The sequence below is a fragment of the Oncorhynchus keta genome, chromosome 18 (genome assembly GCF_023373465.1).
Source record: "Oncorhynchus keta strain PuntledgeMale-10-30-2019 chromosome 18, Oket_V2, whole genome shotgun sequence".
Lineage (NCBI taxonomy): Eukaryota > Metazoa > Chordata > Actinopteri > Salmoniformes > Salmonidae > Oncorhynchus > Oncorhynchus keta.
Window position 1 is genome coordinate 37591647 of NC_068438.1, and position 18706 is coordinate 37610352.

The 18706-nt window shown below is 43.4% G+C and overlaps 1 protein-coding gene and 1 pseudogene across 1 annotated transcript; both read left to right on the top strand.

Moving 5' to 3' along the window:
- Positions 1-2930: 2930 nt before the first annotated feature.
- LOC118396892 (putative olfactory receptor 10D3) lies at positions 2931-4507 on the top strand (annotated as a pseudogene).
- An 11855-nt stretch (positions 4508-16362) lies between these two features.
- Positions 16363-18251, top strand: LOC118397579 (olfactory receptor 2AT4). Its single transcript, XM_035792492.2, has one exon. The coding sequence runs from the start codon at positions 16619-16621 to the stop codon at positions 17561-17563; it is 945 nt and encodes a 314-aa protein (XP_035648385.1). The 5' UTR covers positions 16363-16618; the 3' UTR covers positions 17564-18251.
- The last annotated feature ends 455 nt before the right edge of the window (positions 18252-18706 follow it).

Consider the following 18706-nt stretch of genomic DNA (forward strand, 5'->3'; position numbering starts at 1 on the left):
TGGGTGCATACCGAACAGGAGGAGACATAGAGCCTCACGTCCTTGGCCACCAGTATTTCCCCCTAAGACCTCGCAATCCCTGGATGACCTGAAGAAGGTAGTGTGTGAGCCCACCGAATCAATTGATCACGGACACCAAGCGGCACGTACCTGAGACCGGTCGGACACTGTGGCGCAGGTTCCAACCTCAACGCCCGCTCGATGTCTGCGTCCACCTCCCATACCACTGTGTCCTCGTCCACCTCCCATACCACCGGAGCCACCAGCCTAGAGGCTGGAAGGATGGGAGTAGGATCAATGGACCGGTCCTCAGTGTCATAGAGACGGGACAGCGCGTCGGCCTTAGTGTTAAGGAAACCTGGTCTATAAGAGATCGTAAATCTAAATTGTGTAAAGAACATGGCCCACCTAGCCTGACGCGGATTCAGTCTCCTCGCCGCCCGGATATACTCCAGATTGCGGTGGTCAGTCCAGATGAGGAAAGGGTGTTTAGCCCTCCAATGCCAGTGTCTCCACACCTTCAGGGCTTTTACCATAGCTAACAACACCCGGTCCCCCACATCATAGTTCTGCTCCGCCGGACCAAGCTTCTAGAAAAGAAAGAGCAGGGGCGGAGCCTCAGTGGCGTCCCCTATCGCTGTGACAGCATGGCTCCAACCCCAGCCTCGGATGCATCCACCTCCACTATGAATGCTAACAAAGGGTCCGGATGCGCCAACACGGGCGCGTCAGTAAACAGCGCCTTCAACTGGTTGAAAGCTTCATCTGCCACGGCCAACCACTGTAGACGCACCGGCCACCCCTTCAGCAGTGAGGTAATAGGCATCGCCAATTGGCCAAAACCTCCGGTAGGAATTGGCAAACCATAAAAACTGCTGCACCTCCTTTTACGTGGTCGGAGTCGGCCAATTACGCACAACATTAACGCAGTCACGCTCCATCACCACCCCCGAGGTGGAAATGCGATAACCCAGGAAGGAAACGGCTCGTTTGGAGAACACACATTTCTCAGCCTTGACGTACAGGTCATTCTCTAGCAGTCGCCCAAGGACCTTGCGTACCAGGGAGACATGTGCGGCGGGTGTGGTAGAATAGATCAAGATGTCATCAATGTATACCACCACACCTTGCCCATGCAAGTCCCTGAGAATCTCATCTACAAAGGATTGAAAGACTGCTGGAGAATTCTTTAACCCATACGGCATGACAAGGTACTCATAAGTGGCCTGATGTGGTACTAAACGCTGTTTTCCACTCGTCTCCTCACCGAATATGCACCAGGTTATACGCGGTCCAGTTTTGTAAAAAAAAAACGCGCTCCGTGGAATGATTCCACCGCCGTAGCGATGAGAGGTAGCGGATGACTAAATCCCACTGTGATCGAATTTAGACCTCGATAATCAATGCACGGACGCAGTCCTCCCTCCTTTTTCCTCACAGAAAATAAACTCGAGGAGACGGGTGACATGGAGGGCCGAATGTACCTCTGTGTCAGAGATTCCGTGACATATGTCTCCATAGCCAACGTCTCCTCCTGTGACAATGGGTACACGTAACTCCTGGGAAGTGCAGCGTTCTCCTGGAGGTTTATCACGCAATCCCACCGTCGATGGGGGAGTTTGGTGCCTAGTCACCTGGGATGGCCGAGAAGTGTTCCGCCTGCCATCTCTACTCCCAGATGGACTCTTCCAGCACCGGTCCGAAGTGTGTCCTCTCCGGCCGCAGTAGGTACAGGAGTAGACTCCTCCTCCGGTCCCCCTAGATGCAGCTCCTCCCAACTCCATCGGAGTTGAAGCGGGAGGGCTGGGAGGTGAAATTGTCAAGAACCCCTCTGAACGCCCGCGGGCAGCTAGCAGGTTGTCCAGTCGGATCGACATGTATATAAGTTCATGAGTTCATGACCGGCCCAAATGACCAGCCCAAAAACAGGACACAAACATTCCGGAGAAATACAGAAAATATCACATCCACAAAACGAACAGAAACAAGCCCGCACAAAAGCCGACGGGCTTACTGGGCTTAAATAGCCCACAATCACAACCTAAACACAAAACAGGTGCAACTAATCAGACACAACTAAATTAAACAGAAAAGGGGATCGGTGGCAGGTAGTAGGCCGGCGATGACGACAGCCGAGCACCGCCCGAAAAAGAAGCACCATCTTCGGCGGGATTCGTGACATTCATTGCCTTTGTCTATGGTGATGAATGACAAATGGATTTTAGATGCGTGTTACCTCATTTTTATACCCAGTGGATTGGAAGCCATGAAATGGCAAAATAAAGTTACTTAAAATGAGATTAACTGTAGAACAATAGTTACAATATTAACAAGGTTAATGCAGATAACATTTGATAACATTTTGTATGACTATGTTTATAAGATATATATGCCATTTAGCAGACGCTTTTATCCAAAGCGACTTACAGTCATGTGTGCATACATTCTACGTATTATAAGAATTTTGACACCTATCTTTTTTTGTTTTTTTGTGGTATTTATGAAAGAAAATATTTCTCTGAGCAATTGTATTAGTATAAAAAGTGTATTTAAAAAATGTGCATACAGTATAGCTCAGTATTTCTATGATTTATTTGACATTCTTTTTTTCTGATCTATATCAAGGGTGCCGATATTTTTGGTTGTGACTGAATAAAGAGCAGGGTGGAAGGATGTCCTCACAGGCAAAGGTCCTACCTTGAGATCTGTGCATGGAATTCACCATTGTCATCAATGCAAGATTTTATGAGAGAGATTTGGTCTCATGAGGGATTTGGCACTCTATGATTACAGTTCACTCATGAAAGGACGCAGAGCCCAATTCAACCAATTACAGATAAAGAAAAACTCAAAACATGTCCGACTTTATGTGCCTTATACACCTTTGAGACAATCAGCGTGTATGCATGTTCTAGTGTGCAGTTTCTACACCTGTTTTTGGAAACAAATCAGTATGTAGCTGACTAATGAGAATCATGACGTGGGATTCCTCAAGTGGCTGAGAGAAGGTGGTTCAGAAAGGGGATAAATTCAGAGACATCCAATGCCAGTCGGTTCAGAGTGTCATCTACCAGCTGTGTGTGAAACCTGGCGCACAAGGCTGGCCTGGTAAGTATTGAACTTAACAACCCATTAACATAACTGGACCTTGTGACCAACAGTATGTTTTCTAGATGATTCACATTATATGTTTTCTGTTACAATCAATGCACCAGTTTGACAATGCAGACTGTTTTTATGCAATTCTTTTCACAGATATTCCATCATGTAGCAGTAAATACAAACTGAACTGTATCAGTGACCACAGAGTTATTCTGTACTGATAGTGGTACATGGCTGCTATATTCAAGAAAGTGCTGGGAGTTGGTGATGTTGGCCTACATTAAAGAATTGTCTGGCACACTCTCCATTAGATATTCTGCTAATCACTGTAGATCAATATACAATCTTTTGCTACTTTTTTTGGTAAATTATTTTACAGGAACATGGAGCCAAACAACAGAACAACACATACGGTTACAGAATTCCTCATCACAGGATTTGATGGAGTACAACACCCAAAGCTGGTGGGACTAGCCATTTTGTTCGCCCTCTTTCTCATTCTGATCGGAAGCATCACTAACATTTGTGTCATAGCATTCAACAAGCCTCTGCATACCCCCATGTACTTTTTTATTTGCTCGCTGGCAATGGTAGACAAGTCTACACCAGCGGCATTAGTGTTACAATGGTTAACGTTCTCCTTGGTGAGGAGAGAAGAATCTCCTATGCACCCTGCATGATACAGTGCTTCTTATTTCATTTTGGAAGTTCCATGGAACCCTTCGCTATTGCTCTGATGGCTTATGATCGCCTTATTGCAATTTCATATCCTCTTCGATATCAGACTATCTTAACTAATACAAATGTATGTTTACTTATATTAGCCAATTGGGCAGTAGGCTGCATGCTTGCCAGTTTGTTGACTGGCTTGGTGAACAATCTGCCCTTCTGTGGCTCAAATAAACTCCCATACAACTTTTGCGAATATGCCAACTTAATAAGAGCATCATGCGTGAATCTTTCACAATATTTCAATGCAATTTCTGCTTTGGGGACTGCTGTATTATGGGTTACTTTAGCCTTGATAATCGTCTCATACATGAAGATAGTTTATGTAGTGATACAAATGTCTTCATCCAAAGACAGGAGGAAAACATTTAACACCTGTGTCTCCCACATGATAGTGGTGGCTTGCTTCTTTATCCCCAAGGTGTTGATAATATTGGTCACCAGGGTTGGTTTGGTTCTCAAGATCTCTCACAGAAATGGCCTAGTCATTGGCTCTACTCTGGGCCCCTCTCTTGTGAACCCACTTGTGTATTGTCTCAAAACCAAGGAGATTAGAGGGCGCCTGAAATATATTTTCAAGAGATCTAACATTTCTCCAAATATGTAATGGTTAGGGTTACCAAAGCCATTTCTTGTTTCTTGCTTGTTCCAATAAAAAGTGGTTGAGTCAAAATTGTTCCCATGTTATTTCATCATTAATGTAACCATGTTGAATCAATGTTGAGTTTTGATTGAAGTTGTTAAAACTCATCAGTGGCTTGTATCTCAATTTAACTAGTCAGGTTTCAACTCTGAATCAACAAGAGTGTCAAGGTTTGGTTGATTTAGATCACAGGTGTCAAACTCATTCCATGGAAGGCAATGAGTCTACAGGTGTTCACTCCTGTCTTTTACTGATCACGGGAGGTCAGGTTAGGTCTTAATTGCACACAAATTGTAAGGAAAAGAAAATCAGTTGACGCTGAGGCCTCCAAGGAATGATTTGACACGCCTGATTTAGATTAGTTTGATGTCTGTTGACAACTCTTATAAATGTTATCTACTGTTAATTGCAATTTTATTGAAATGTCAAGTGTTAGCGTAGAGCATATGTAGTAATGGACCACAATTAGATTATTGCAGTATTATCTTATAAATATGATCTGATCTAGACCCTTGACTACATTAATGTTGCAGTTCTTAAGATTGCCAGCACCAAAGGCCGCCTCAAAACCCTTTATATATGCAGTGGTCAGCTGATCATCATTGCCCTCTATATTCTCCCTAGAATTTGTATGTATCTGTCCAGTAATACCGGCATTAGATTCAGCACTGATTTACATAGTTATTATCATGTTGTATAGCCTGCTCCCTCCTATGATCAATCTACTGATATACTGTTTCAAGACAAAAGATATAAAACAGATCTTGATGAAAAGATTCAAAAGATGAACTGGTCCACAGAAAGAGAGTCTCTGCTGTATCTTAATGATTTAGCTATGTAACTACAAAGAGTTTCATACAATACATTATGTTGTACAGATGCTTAATGATTTAATATTGTTTATAAAAATGTATCAAAACAAAAATTTATTTAGCATCTATTTGATTCTAATATATTGATATTCAGCATTGAATTGCATTAATTTGAAAGTGCATTTTGGGATTCATAAGTTAATGATATATACCTCTCAAATTCAAATCTGGACCTTGAAGTAAGTTCCATTGTTTATTTGTATTCTTCCCCTCTAAGCAAGGACTGATTTAATCCTGGGAAATTAATGATCAGCTGCACCATCGAGAGCATCCTGACTGGTTGCATCACTGCCTGTTATAGCAACTGCTCGGCCTCCGACCGCAAGGCACTACAGACAGTAATACGAACGGCCCAGTACATCACTGGGGCCATGCTTCCTGCCATACAGGACCTCTATTACAGGCGGTGTCAGAGGAAGGCCCTAAAAATTGACAAAAACTCCAGCCACCCTGGTCAAAGACTGTTCTCTCTGCTACCGCATGAAAGGCAGTACCGGAGGGCCAAGTCTAGGTGTAAGAGGCTTCTAAACAGCTTCTACCCCCAAGCCATAAGACTCCTGATCATCTAGTCAAATGGCTACCCAGACTATTTGCAGTTCCCCCCTCCCTCTCACCCCTCTTTACACCACTGCAACTCTCTGTTGTCATCTATGCATAGTCACTTGAATAACTCTTCCTACATTTACATACTACCCCAAATAACGGTTGTCCCCGCACATTGACTCTGCATCGGTACACAAATCAAATCAAATCAAATGTATTTATATAGCCCTTCGTACATCAGCTGATATCTCAAAGTGCTGTACAGAAACCCAGCCTAAAACCCCAAACAGCAAACAATGCAGGTGTAAAAGCACGGTGGCTAGGAAAAACTCCCTAGAAAGGCCAAAACCTAGGAAGAAACCTAGAGAGGAACCGGGCTATGTGGGGTGGCCAGTCCTCTTCTGGCTGTGCCGGGTAGAGATTATAACAGAACATGACCAAGATGTTCAAATGTTCATAAATGACCAGCATGGTCGAATAATAATAAGGCAGAACAGTTGAAACTGGAGCAGCAGCACAGTCAGGTGGACTGGGGGACAGCAAGGAGCCATCATGTCAGGTAGTCCTGGGGCACGGTCCTAGGGCTCAGGTCCTCCGAGAGATAGAAAGAAAGAGAGAATTAGAGAGAGCATATGTGGGGTGGCCAGTCCTCTTCTGGCTGTGCCGGGTGGAGATTATAACAGAACGTGGCCAAGATGTTCAAATGTTCATAAATGACCAGCATGGTTGAATAATAGTAATATATACAGTATATATTACAATATATACACCCTGTATACAGTCTCTCTATTGTTATTTTACTGCTGCTCTTTAATTACTTGTTACTTTTATCTCTTATTCTTATCTGTATTTATTTGAAACTGCATTGTTGGTTAGGGGCTCGAAATGAATCATTTCACTGTAAGTATTCTGCACATGTGACTAATACAATTTGATCATGTAGAACAGAAAATAATCAGGCGTCTGTCACGCTCGTCGTTGCATGAAGACGGAGTGGACCAAAGAGCAGCGGTGTACGTGTCCATGATTATTTATTAAAACTGAACAGAAAATAACTACCCACAAAACACAGATGGGAAAAGGCTACCTATTTATGGTTCCCAATCAGAGACAACGACAGACAGGTGTCCCTGAATGAGAACCATACCCGGCCAAAACAAAGAAATACAAAACATAGAAAATAAACATAGAATGCCACCCAAATCACACCCTGACCTTTGAGACATAAAAAAGAATCTCTAAGGTCAGGGTGAGATAGTACCCCCCCACCAAAGGTGCGGACTCCGGCCGCAAAACCTGAATCTATAGGGGAGGGTCTGGGTGGGCATCTATCCGTGGTGGTGGCATTGGTCCGGGACATAGACCCCTCTGGCTTGGCCCACTTTGGTGGCGCCTCTAGTGCGAGGACCTTCGCCGCTGACTCCGGACTGGGGACCCTCGTTGCGGGCCCTGGACTGGGGATGCTCGTTGCGGGCCCTGGACTGGGGACGCTCGTTGCGGGCCCCGGACTGGGAACCCTCGTAGCGGGCCCCGGACTGGGCACCCTCGTAGCGGGCCCCGGACTGGGCACCCTCGTAGCGGGCCCCGGACTGGGCACCCTCGTAGTGGGCCCCGGACTGGGCACCCTCGTAGTGGGCCCCGGACTGGGCACCTTCGTTGCGGGCCCCGGACTGGGCACCCTCGTAGTGGGCCCCTGACTGGGCACCCTCGTAGCGGGCCCCTGACTGGGCACCCTCGTTGCTGGAGGCTCCAAACTGGTCACTCTCATTGCTGGATGCTACGGACTGGTCACCGTCGTTGCTGGAGGCTCTGGACTGGAGACTGTCGCTGCTGGAGGCTCCGGACTGGAGAACGTCGCTGGAGGCTTTGTGCCATGTCTCACCACTGTAGGCCTCTTGCCATGGATCATCACTGGAGGCCTCTTGCCATGGATCATCACTGAAGGCTTCTTGCCATGGATCATCACTGGAGGCTTCTTGCCATGGATCATCACTGGAGGCTTCTCAGCGCAGGCACAGGACTCACCAGGCTGGAGAGACATTCAGGAGGCCCCGTCCTAGGCAGAGGTACCGGATACACTGGGCCGTGGAGGAGCACTGGAGGTCTCGAGCGAGGAGCCTGCACAACCTGTCCTGGCTGGATTTTCACCCTTCAGATGTGGGACGCAGGCACAGGACGCACTGGGCTGTACAGATGTACCGGAGACACAGTTCACAGAGCTGGCGCAGGATATCACGGGCCGTAGAGGCGTACTGGCGACCAGATGCGCTGAGCCGACATCCGCCAACCTGGCTGGATGCCCACTCTAGCCTGGCCGATTCGGGGAGCTGGAAGGTAACGCACCTGGCTGTGCACGCGCACTGGAGACACCGTGCGCTCCACCGCATAACATGGTGCATGACCAGTACGATGCTCCCTCCGGTAAGCACGGGGAGTTGGCTCAGGTCTCCAACCTCAATCTCCCCATGTGCCACCCCCCAAAAAATCTGGGAATGGCCTCCCGGTCTTTAGTGCCAGCCTTGTCCCAGTGTAATCCTTGGCCCTTTTACCAGCTGCCTCAGCCTTCCTTGCTGCTTCGACCTGCTCCCATGGCAGGCGATCTTTTCCGGACAGGATCTCCTCCCATGTGTAGGATCCTTTGCCGTCCAGGATATCCTCCCATGTCCAGTCCTACTTACCACGCTGCTTGGTCTTTTGGTGGTGGGTAGTTCTGTCATGCTTTTCGTTGCATGAAGAAGGAGTGGACCAAAGAGCAGCGGTGTACGTGTTCATGATCATTTATTAAAACTGAACACTGGAACAAAATAACAAGTGGAACCAAACGAAACAGTTCTGCCTGGTGCAGCAACACAAAACAGAAAACAACTACCCACAAAACACAGGTGGGAAAAGGCTACCTAAGTATGGTTCCGAATCAGAGACAACGATAGACAGCTGTCTCTGATTGAGAACCATACCTTGCCAAAACAAAGAAATACGAAACATAGAAAATTTAACATAGAATACCCACCCAAATCACACCCTGCCCAAACCAAAATAGAGACTTAAAAAGCTCTAAGGTCAGGGCGTGACAGCGCCAGACCTCGTAGGGTCGGATTTGAATAGCCCTGATATATAGCCATTGTTTCTTCAAGGATATAACTTATAGATGCGTCATGAGTTTAGTTGAACTGTCATACCACCAGCACAACCTAAATATAAGCTTGTTTTACTCCAATATTTGTAAACAATATAAATGTAAGCAAACACTGAATAGCCTTAAAACATGGTGACAATAAAAAATGTTATATCATGGATGGTCATTCCTTGCATCCATAGTTCTGTCTATGAATTTGAGAGTGGTTGCATTTCTCCTGGCCTAAAAAACAAAACTAAGGATTCTATTTATACGGTGTTGTCACGGCTGTTTGAGGAAGAGGACCAAGGTGCAGCACGGTAAGCGTACATTATCTTTATAATGATCAAAATGACGCCGACAAAACAATAAACAATACAAAAACAAACCGTGAAGCTCAAAGGCAAGAAAGTCAACTTCCCACCATGACAGGTGGGAAAAAAGGCACCTAGGTATGGTTCCCAATCAGAGACAAAGATAGACAGGTGTCCCTGATTGAGAACCATACCTGGCCAAAACATAGAGATAGAAAATCATAGAAACACAACACATAGAAATGCCCACCCCAACTCACACCCTGACCAAACAAAAATAGACATAAAAAGGATCTCCAAGATCAGGGCGTGACAGGTGTCTTGTTATAAGGATTCCAGAATACTCTTTAATGTTGCAGCAGTGCCATAATGTGCCTTAATTACTTTTCATCACCATCAAATGTCGACCACATTAGCTGCCGAGAAAACTTTCTTTGGTATTTTCCCCCCAAGCCGAACCAGCGACGGCTCACAAGGAACTACACTGGGCTTTGTGCAAACTGGAAATGGCATATCCTAATACGGCATGTATTGTTGCTGGGGACTTTAATAAAGGAAATCTGAGGATAATGCTCTCAAAATTCTACCAACACATCTCCTGTGCTACACACGGAGAGAACAAACTTGACCGTTGTTACTCTCCCTTCCGGGACAGCTATAAGGCCCTCCCCACCCTGCTTTCGGCAAATCAGATCACGCCACCATCTTGCTCCTACGCATGGATAGATGGCAAGATTCACAGCAAAAAAAAATGTGCAAACCACTATTTAACCACGGCAAGTTGACAGGGAACATGGACGGAAACAAACAGACTAGATTTGATCTCTGAACTCTGGCCAAGTCTGGCTGGAGGTTTTATGGACATACTCAATCTCCCCCTATCCCAGTCTGTTGTCCACACTTGCTTCAAGATGTCCACCATTGTTCTAGTGCCAAAGATAGCAAAACTAAGTGATCTAAACTACTATCGCCTGGTAGAATTAACTTCTGACATCATCAAGTGCTTTGAGAAGCTAGTTAAGGATCATATCACCTGCACCTTACCCGACACCCTAGACTCACAACAATTTTCATACCGCCCCAACAGATCCACAGACGTCGCAATTGCCATTGCACTGCACACTGCCCTATCCCACATGGACAAGAGGAATACCAATGTAAGAATGCTGTTCATATACTACAGCTCAGCCTTCAAAACCATAGTGCCCCAGGTGGGGCTTCCTGACCCACCTGGGTCACGAAAGTCAGAAAAGAAATAAAATGAATCGCTTACTTTTGATGATCTTCGGATGTTTGCACTCACGATACTCCCAGTTACACAATACATTTTCCTTTTGTGCCATAAAGATTATTTTCATATCCAAAATATCTCCATTTGTTTGGCGCGTTATGTTCAGAAATCCATAGGCTCGAGCGGTCACGACGGGGCAGACAAAAATTCCAAATAGTATCCGTAAAGTTCGTAGAAACATGTCAAACGTTTTTTATAATCAATCCTCAGGTTGTTTTTTAAATAAATAATCGATAATATATCAACTTGACCGTAGCTTTTTCAATAGGAGAGAGAGAGAAAATGTCTGCTCCAAGCTGCTCAAGCATGCAAACCTCTGCTGGCACCCAGCCATCCACTGACGCGATGTGATCTTTCTCGCTCCTTTTTCAGAATAAATATCCCTTTAAATGGAGGGAAGGCATGCAATGGAACAGGGAGATTTCAAAATAGAAGGCACTTCCTCTTTGGATTTTCCTCAGGTTTTCGCCTGCAATATCAGTTTTCGCATGCAATATATTGACAGTTTTGGAAATTTTAGAGTGTTTTCTATCCTAATCTGACAATTATATGCATATTCTAGTTTCTGGGCCTGAGAAATAGGCAGTTTCATTTAAGTATGTTTTTCATCCAAACATCAAAGTATGCCCCCTAGTATCAACAGGTTAACTGACTTGCCAGGTTAAACAAAAATATACTGTATTGTAGTCATGGCTAATCCTATATAACTACTGCTGTACACACATGTTCTATTCACATACTGTTCATACTGTCTATACACACCTTTCACATAAATATATATTTATATTCCGGACTCTGGTCTGGAAGCTAATTTCCTACAATTCTATCCATTTTGTCATGGGTTTTGTACTGTGAATTTAAATAAATTATTCTCAACATAGCTCGTTTTAATCTTTCTACTGCTGTACATAGCATTTTTGTTAGTGTTTATACTGTCATGTCTTTACTATCATTAACTGAAGACTGAAAGTTATCAAAGATTCTCTGTCATTAGTATTACGTGATTAGACTGATTAATCATGTAACCGTAATTACTAGGAAGTCGGGGCACCAAGGAAAAATATTCTGATTACAAAGTTATCATTTCCTAAAATATACTTTTCAGATATTTTGTCTGATCAATTAGTCTTCGAATTAATGAATTATTTACTTTACCTCACGTTAGTCTCATTCCAGACGTTGTAAATTGTTGGTTATCTGCACAAACCCAGTCTTCACTATGAGTCATCCATCCATAAACAAGCTAAGCGTCAGTACAGAGACAAAGTGGAATCTCAATTCAATGGCTCAGACACAAGAGGCATGTGGCAGGGTCTACAGTCAATCACGGACTACAAGAAGAAACCCAGCCCAGTCACGGACCAGGATGTCTTGCTCCCAGGCAGACTAAATAACTTTTTTGCCCGCTTTGAGGACAATACAGTGCCACTGACACGGCCTGCAACGAAAACATGCAGTCTCTCCTTCACTGTAGCCGAGGTGAGTAAGACATTTAAACGTGTTAACCCTCGCAAGGCTGCAGGCCCAGACGGCATCCCCAGCCGCGCCCTCAGAGCATGCGCAGACCAGCTGGCCGGTGTGTTTACGGACATATTCAATCAATCCCTATACCAGTCTGCTGTTCCCACATGCTTCAAGAGGGCCACCATTGTTCCTGTTCCCAAGAAAGCTAAGGTAACTGAGCTAAACGACTACCGCCCCGTAGCACTCACTTCCGTCATCATGAAGTGCTTTGAGAGACTAGTCAAGGACCATATCACCTCCACCCTACCTGACACCCTAGACCCACTCCAATTTGCTTACCGCCCAAATAGGTCCACAGACGATGCAATCTCAACCACACTGCACACTGCCCTAACCCACCTGGACAAGAGGAATACCTATGTGAGAATGCTGTTCATCGACTACAGCTCGGCATTCAACACCATAGTACCCTCCAAGCTCGTCATCAAGCTCGAGACCCTGGGTCTCGACCCCGCCCTGTGCAACTGGGTACTGGACTTCCTGACGGGCCGCCCCCAGGTGGTGAGGGTAGGCAACAACATCTCCTCCCCGCTGATCCTCAACACGGGGGCCCCACAAGGGTGCATTCTGAGCCCTCTCCTGTACTCCCTGTTCACCCACGACTGCGTGGCCGCCTCCAACTCAATCATCAAGTTTGCGGACGACACAACAGTGGTAGGCTTGATTACCAACAACGACGAGACGGCCTACAGGGAGGAGGTGAGGGCCCTCGGAGTGTGGTGTCAGGAAAATAACCTCACACTCAACTTCAACAAAACTAAGGAGATGATTGTGGACTTCAGGAAACAGCAGAGGGAACACCCCCCTATCCACATCGATGGAACAGTAGTGGGGAGGGTAGCAAGTTTTAAGTTCCTCGGCATACACATCACAGACAAACTGAATTGGTCCACTCACACTGACAGCGTCGTGAAGAAGGCGCAGCAGCGCCTCTTCAACCTCAGGAGGCTGAAGAAATTCGGCTTGTCACCAAAAGCACTCACAAACTTCTACAGATGCACAATCGAGAGCATCCTGGCGGGCTGTATCACCGCCTGGTACGGCAACTGCTCCGCCCTCAAACGTAAGGCTCTCCAGAGGGTAGTGAGGACTGCACAACGCATCACCGGGGGCAAACTACCTGCCCTCCAGGACATCTACACCACCCGATGTTACAGGAAGGCCATAAAGATCATCAAGGACATCAACCAACCGAACCACTGCCTGTTCACCCCGCTATCATCCAGAAGGCGAGGTCAGTACAGGTGCATCAAAGCTGGGACCGAGAGACTGAAAAACAGCTTCTATCTCAAGGCCATCAGACTGTTAAACAGCCACCACTAACATTGAGTGGCTGCTGCCAACACACTGTCATTGACACTGACCCAACTCCAGCCACTTTAATAATGGGAATTGATGGGAAATGATGTAAATATATCACTAGCCACTTTAAACAGTGCTACCTTATATAATGTTACTTACCCTACATTATTCATCTCATATGCATACGTATATACTGTACTCTACATCATCGACTGCATCCTTATGTAATACATGTATCACTAGCCACTTTAACTATGCCACTTTGTTTACTTAGTCTACACACTCATCTCATATGTATATACTGTACTCGATACCATCTACTGTATGCTGCTCTGTACCATCACTCATTCATATATCCTTATGTACATATTCCTTATCCCCTTACACTGTGTATAAGACAGTAGTTTTGGAATTGTTAGTTAGATTACTTGTTGGTTATCACTGCATTGTCGGAACTAGAAGCACAAGCATTTCGCTACACTCGCATTAACATCTGCTAACCATGTGTATGTGACAAATAAAATTTGATTTGATTTGATTTGATTTACATCAATTGTCTTAAATAATGTATTTATTAATAACTAAGTAATTCACAGAAATGCATAAACAAACTAACAAGGTAAATGTGGTTACATGAAATGATAGGAGAATGTGCCCTAGTGGGCTAAACCGGCATGGCGGCTTGTTAGACAAAAGGGGAAATGGGGGTCGACTATGAAGTCACTACAGAGTGATAATTATAACAATTGAAATGCTAATCCTTTGCACATGAACGCTCACTCATTCGGGAACAATTGCAATCAATATACTGTATATATTTAGGCTCAGTGTGTCATCTTGATCGCTGGTGAAAAGGTTGTTTATTTAGTAGAATTGTCCATCTCTCTCCCTCTCTCTCTCTGTCGTGGTTATAGTGGCTGGTTCAGAGTGACATTCATTCGTTTCATTATAGAATGGATCTTTCGGCGGTTGTCGTTCTTCGCGTTCAATGATACCGAATTCCTAGCTGCAGACTAGTAATTAATATCAAAGACTTGTTCTTATTCTGTCAGTATCGATAGTCTAAGAGTTTAACCACGTGGTATGGTTAAAAGAATCAGCAATGGTCTACAACCTTTGTCCTCCTAATGGAGAAAAACATGGTCTGGAACCTTTAGCCATTTCGTAATTGAGGTAAGCTCAGTCTGCTGATCGAAAACCCAAGTGGGGGTTTTATTCAGAATGGCAGAAAAGGGATGTCCCAGGATGTCTGACCCTAACTGGGCTCAGGGCCGGTCCTCTGATTTAGTTCAAATCCAATTCCCTTTTTGAGTTTTTCTTCATTAAACAGTCCAAAATCACATTGTAAAATTGTGTAAACAGTATCATACTCACTCATTCATCTTATACAACAATTAGATGTAAACCTCATATCTGGGGCTATTATATAAACAGCGTTGTGGTAATGTGGCCACACCGTCTCCCATGAGCTTCCCCAAGTTGTGAGAAACAGACCAGTTCGTAGCTGGATTCTTCACCGATCTTTTATACTTTCTCTGGAACATGAAATTTGTTCATACCTCATGTTCTGTGAGGTGAAAGGATTTCCTTTGTCCTCTATGAAAATCTACTATCTCTATACTGTGTGTCCATGATGAGATCCTCAGGAATTTATGAAGTCTCTCTGACCACAGCAACCTAGTTGAAGGAGGAAAATGGGAGGCAGGGAGAGGGGGATGGGGCTTGCTATACCCAAAGAGGCCAACGTCATGACAATACCAATGTGTACGCGACCAATAAACTTTTATTTTATTTTATTTAACACTCCCAGTAGTTATTAGCCCCCTGCTTTTAATTCCTTGGGGGGAGTAAATGAAGGCACACGTCATGAAGCAGGGTGAGACACAGAACTGGGCTCAAATTCTACCTCATGTCTATTTTCTGTAGTGTAAAAAGACAAAAACCTCAAAGGAAAGTGTAATATGTCAAATGTAGTCTAAAGTTATGGTAAAACCACTATTTTAGACAACAAGCTATGAGACATTCAGCAGACAAAGTTACATTAAAGGCAAAGAGGTCATCGCCATCTTGATGGTCTCCCTTAGCAGCTAGCTAGATTTACAAACCAGATTAACATATTAAGAGGGCCAACTACCTCTCTTTTTTTGTTGATAAGTTTACTGAAATAAAAACGTGTCTTTGAATACTTTGTGTTTTGTGTAGACATTTTGCATCATTACATCATGATTTAAATAAATAAACGACAAAGAACAAGAGAAAACACTCATAAACCCTGTGAGGATCATGTACTTAGGGAGTAAGGTCAGGTGTATAATTATGTCACATGGGTATCAACAGTTATCATAAATTGGACACTGCAAGTGTCCATGTCAGACATCAGATTTGGTAAGCCCTTATGTACTTCTTATGCAGATCTGGAGTTACATTGCATGGCCTTAATCGCTCATGTTATGCATGTTCTTGATGTGTTTTCTGAATATATTTTGAATCTGAATGTGATGGAATATGTTCTCTAATCTTTAGATGACAACATTGGATAACTCTAGTCCATTATACAAGACTCCATTGAAAGGCTTTACTGTGAGGTGCAGCTTTTGCATTGACATGCCCCACTATGGGGCGAAAATAGATTGTTCTCTGTGCGATTGCTGAATAACAGTCATTCATGATTTTTTTTTATTCATCAAATGTCTTTATATCTTGAAATGAATATGAAGTGGGACATATAATGTGATCAATACTTTGGTATCATGTGTAATATCAATAAAGTACTGTGATGTTAAAACATACCGGTACGTTAGGTAAGATGTATACATTAACCTATATGATACATATTGCACTGATGTCCCACTACTTCCCGATGTAAAACTTTTAGTCTCAACAAGAGAAATTTATGAAAATGTATGAAGTTGTATGAACTTGTTATAATACAACCAATTGTTTTACTTAGTTTTTACCTAGTATTGTTAACCCAACTTGATTTATTGAGTTGATATACTGTGTTTTAAAAATGCAAGGCAGCAGAGTAACTTAAGCTAAGTAAAATCAAATTGAGATGACAAAACTTAACTTCTAGGTTTCACGATGAAACAGATAACATATTCATTTGGATTTAAACAAAGTATTCAATAATTATTATAATCTGTTACTTTCACAGGTTGCTGTCTTTACTAGACCATCACCATGTCAGTGAGGAATCACAGCTTTGTGACAGAGTTTGTCATCGTTGGTTTCCCTGGACTTCAGCCAGAGTTCTATGGTCTTGCCTCTGCTGTATTATTCATTGTTTATAGTTGCACTTTAATAGGAAATTTTGCTGTTCTTATCTTGTTTGCAACTCCTAACATTCTCCATAAACCGATGTATATTATCATTTTGAATCTGGTTGTGTCTGACGTGCTATTCAGCACCACCACTTTACCAAAGATTATTGCCAGGTATTGGTTTCAGGCAGGGGCAATTTCTTTCATTGGTTGTTTTTTGCAAATGTACTTAGTTCACTATTTTGGATCCGTAACTAGCTTTCTCCTATTGATAATGGCTTTAGACAGATATGTAGCAATCTGTTTCCCACTCAGATACCCAATGATTATCAAAAACTCCACTATTCATATACTCAATGCCACTGCATGGATTGTTGCAAAAGCCTGCCCATTGATGATGGTAATTAGGGCCTATCCTCTTCCTTACTGTGACTCAAACACAATCTTGCAGTGCTTCTGTGATCATATTTCTATAACAAAGCTTGCATGCACTGATAGAGCCCCTTATAGTTTTCCTGCTTTTGTTACAGCAATGGTGGTATTACTGGGACCTCTAGTCTTTATTATATTCTCATATTGCTCTATTATTGTGGCAGTTGTTCAGATTGCGAGCCCCCAAGGCCGCCTCAAAACCCTTTCTACCTGCAGTGGTCAGCTGATCATCATTGCCCTGTATTATCTCCCCAGGTGTTTTATTTATCTGGCCAGTAACATCGGCATTAGATTCAGCACTGATTTACATATTGTTATTATCATGTTGTATAGCCTGCTCCCTCCTATGATCAATCCGCTGATATACTGTTTCAAGACAAAAGATATGAAACAGACCTTGATGAAAAAATTCAAGAAGTCAACTGCTCCATAAAAGGAGAATGTCTTTGCTGTAAGCCAATGCTTCAAATATTTTTTTTTAGTTCTGTTATTATGTTTAGAAATACTTGTCCCTACAAGAATACCAACTGAGTACCATATCCTAAATTGACATCCAAAATGGACATATAAAGGGAAAGGAAAAGGGGGATACCTAGTCAGTTGCACAGCTTAATGCCTTCAATTGAAATGTGTCTTCTGCATTTAACCCAACCCCTCTGAATCAGAGGGGCGGAGGGCTGCCTATATAAGGCCCTGCCTCTGTGTAGCAGTAGATAACGCCTTGTTAGATTGGCACAGATAGAGCATTTAGTGTTTATTGTTGGACAAAGATTATTATGTATTTAGTTATTTCAAATATAGTTGTTTCTGATATTGTCTTTAGTACAACCACATTACTCAAGATTATTGCCAGTTATAGCCAATGATTACATTTGTTTTGAATCAGTTTCTTTTATTAATTTCAGAAGTTCCTACAACAATATGAACTGATTACCAAATCCTACCTTGAAATCGAAAACTTACATTCAGTACCTTTAGAAAGTATACACACCCCTTTACGTTTGACACACTTTGTCGTGTTACAACCATTATTATTTTTTTATTGTGGGGGGTTCAGAGGTAAACATGTACTTAACGAGTCACTTAATAAATCACATGGATTCACTCTGTGTGCAATAATAGTGTTGAGCATGATTTTTTAATGACTACCTCATCTCTGTACCCCACACATACAATTATCTGTAAGGTCCCTCTGTCAACACACAGATTCAACCAGAAAGTGCAGGGAGGTTTTCCAATGTGTCGCAAAGAAGAGCACCTATTGGTAGATCGGTAAAGAAAAGCTGACATTAAATATCCATTTGAGCATGGTGAAGTTATTAACTACACTTTGGATGGTTTATCAATACACCCAGTCACTACAAAGATACAGGCAACCTTCATAACTCAGTTGCCGGAGAGGAAGGAAATTGCTCAGGGATTTCACCATGAGGCCAATGGTGACTAAAACAGTTACAGGGTTGAGTGGTTGAGTGGTTGTGATAGGAGAAAACTGAGGATCGATCAATAACATTGTAGTTACTCCACAATACTAACCTAATTGACAGAGTGAAAAGAAGGAGGCATGTACATAATA

Excerpts from the sequence above, each read along its gene's own strand:
- LOC118397579 (XM_035792492.2), top strand. The coding sequence starts at position 16,619 with ATGTCAGTGAGGAATCACAGCTTTGTGACAGAGTTTGTCATCGTTGGT.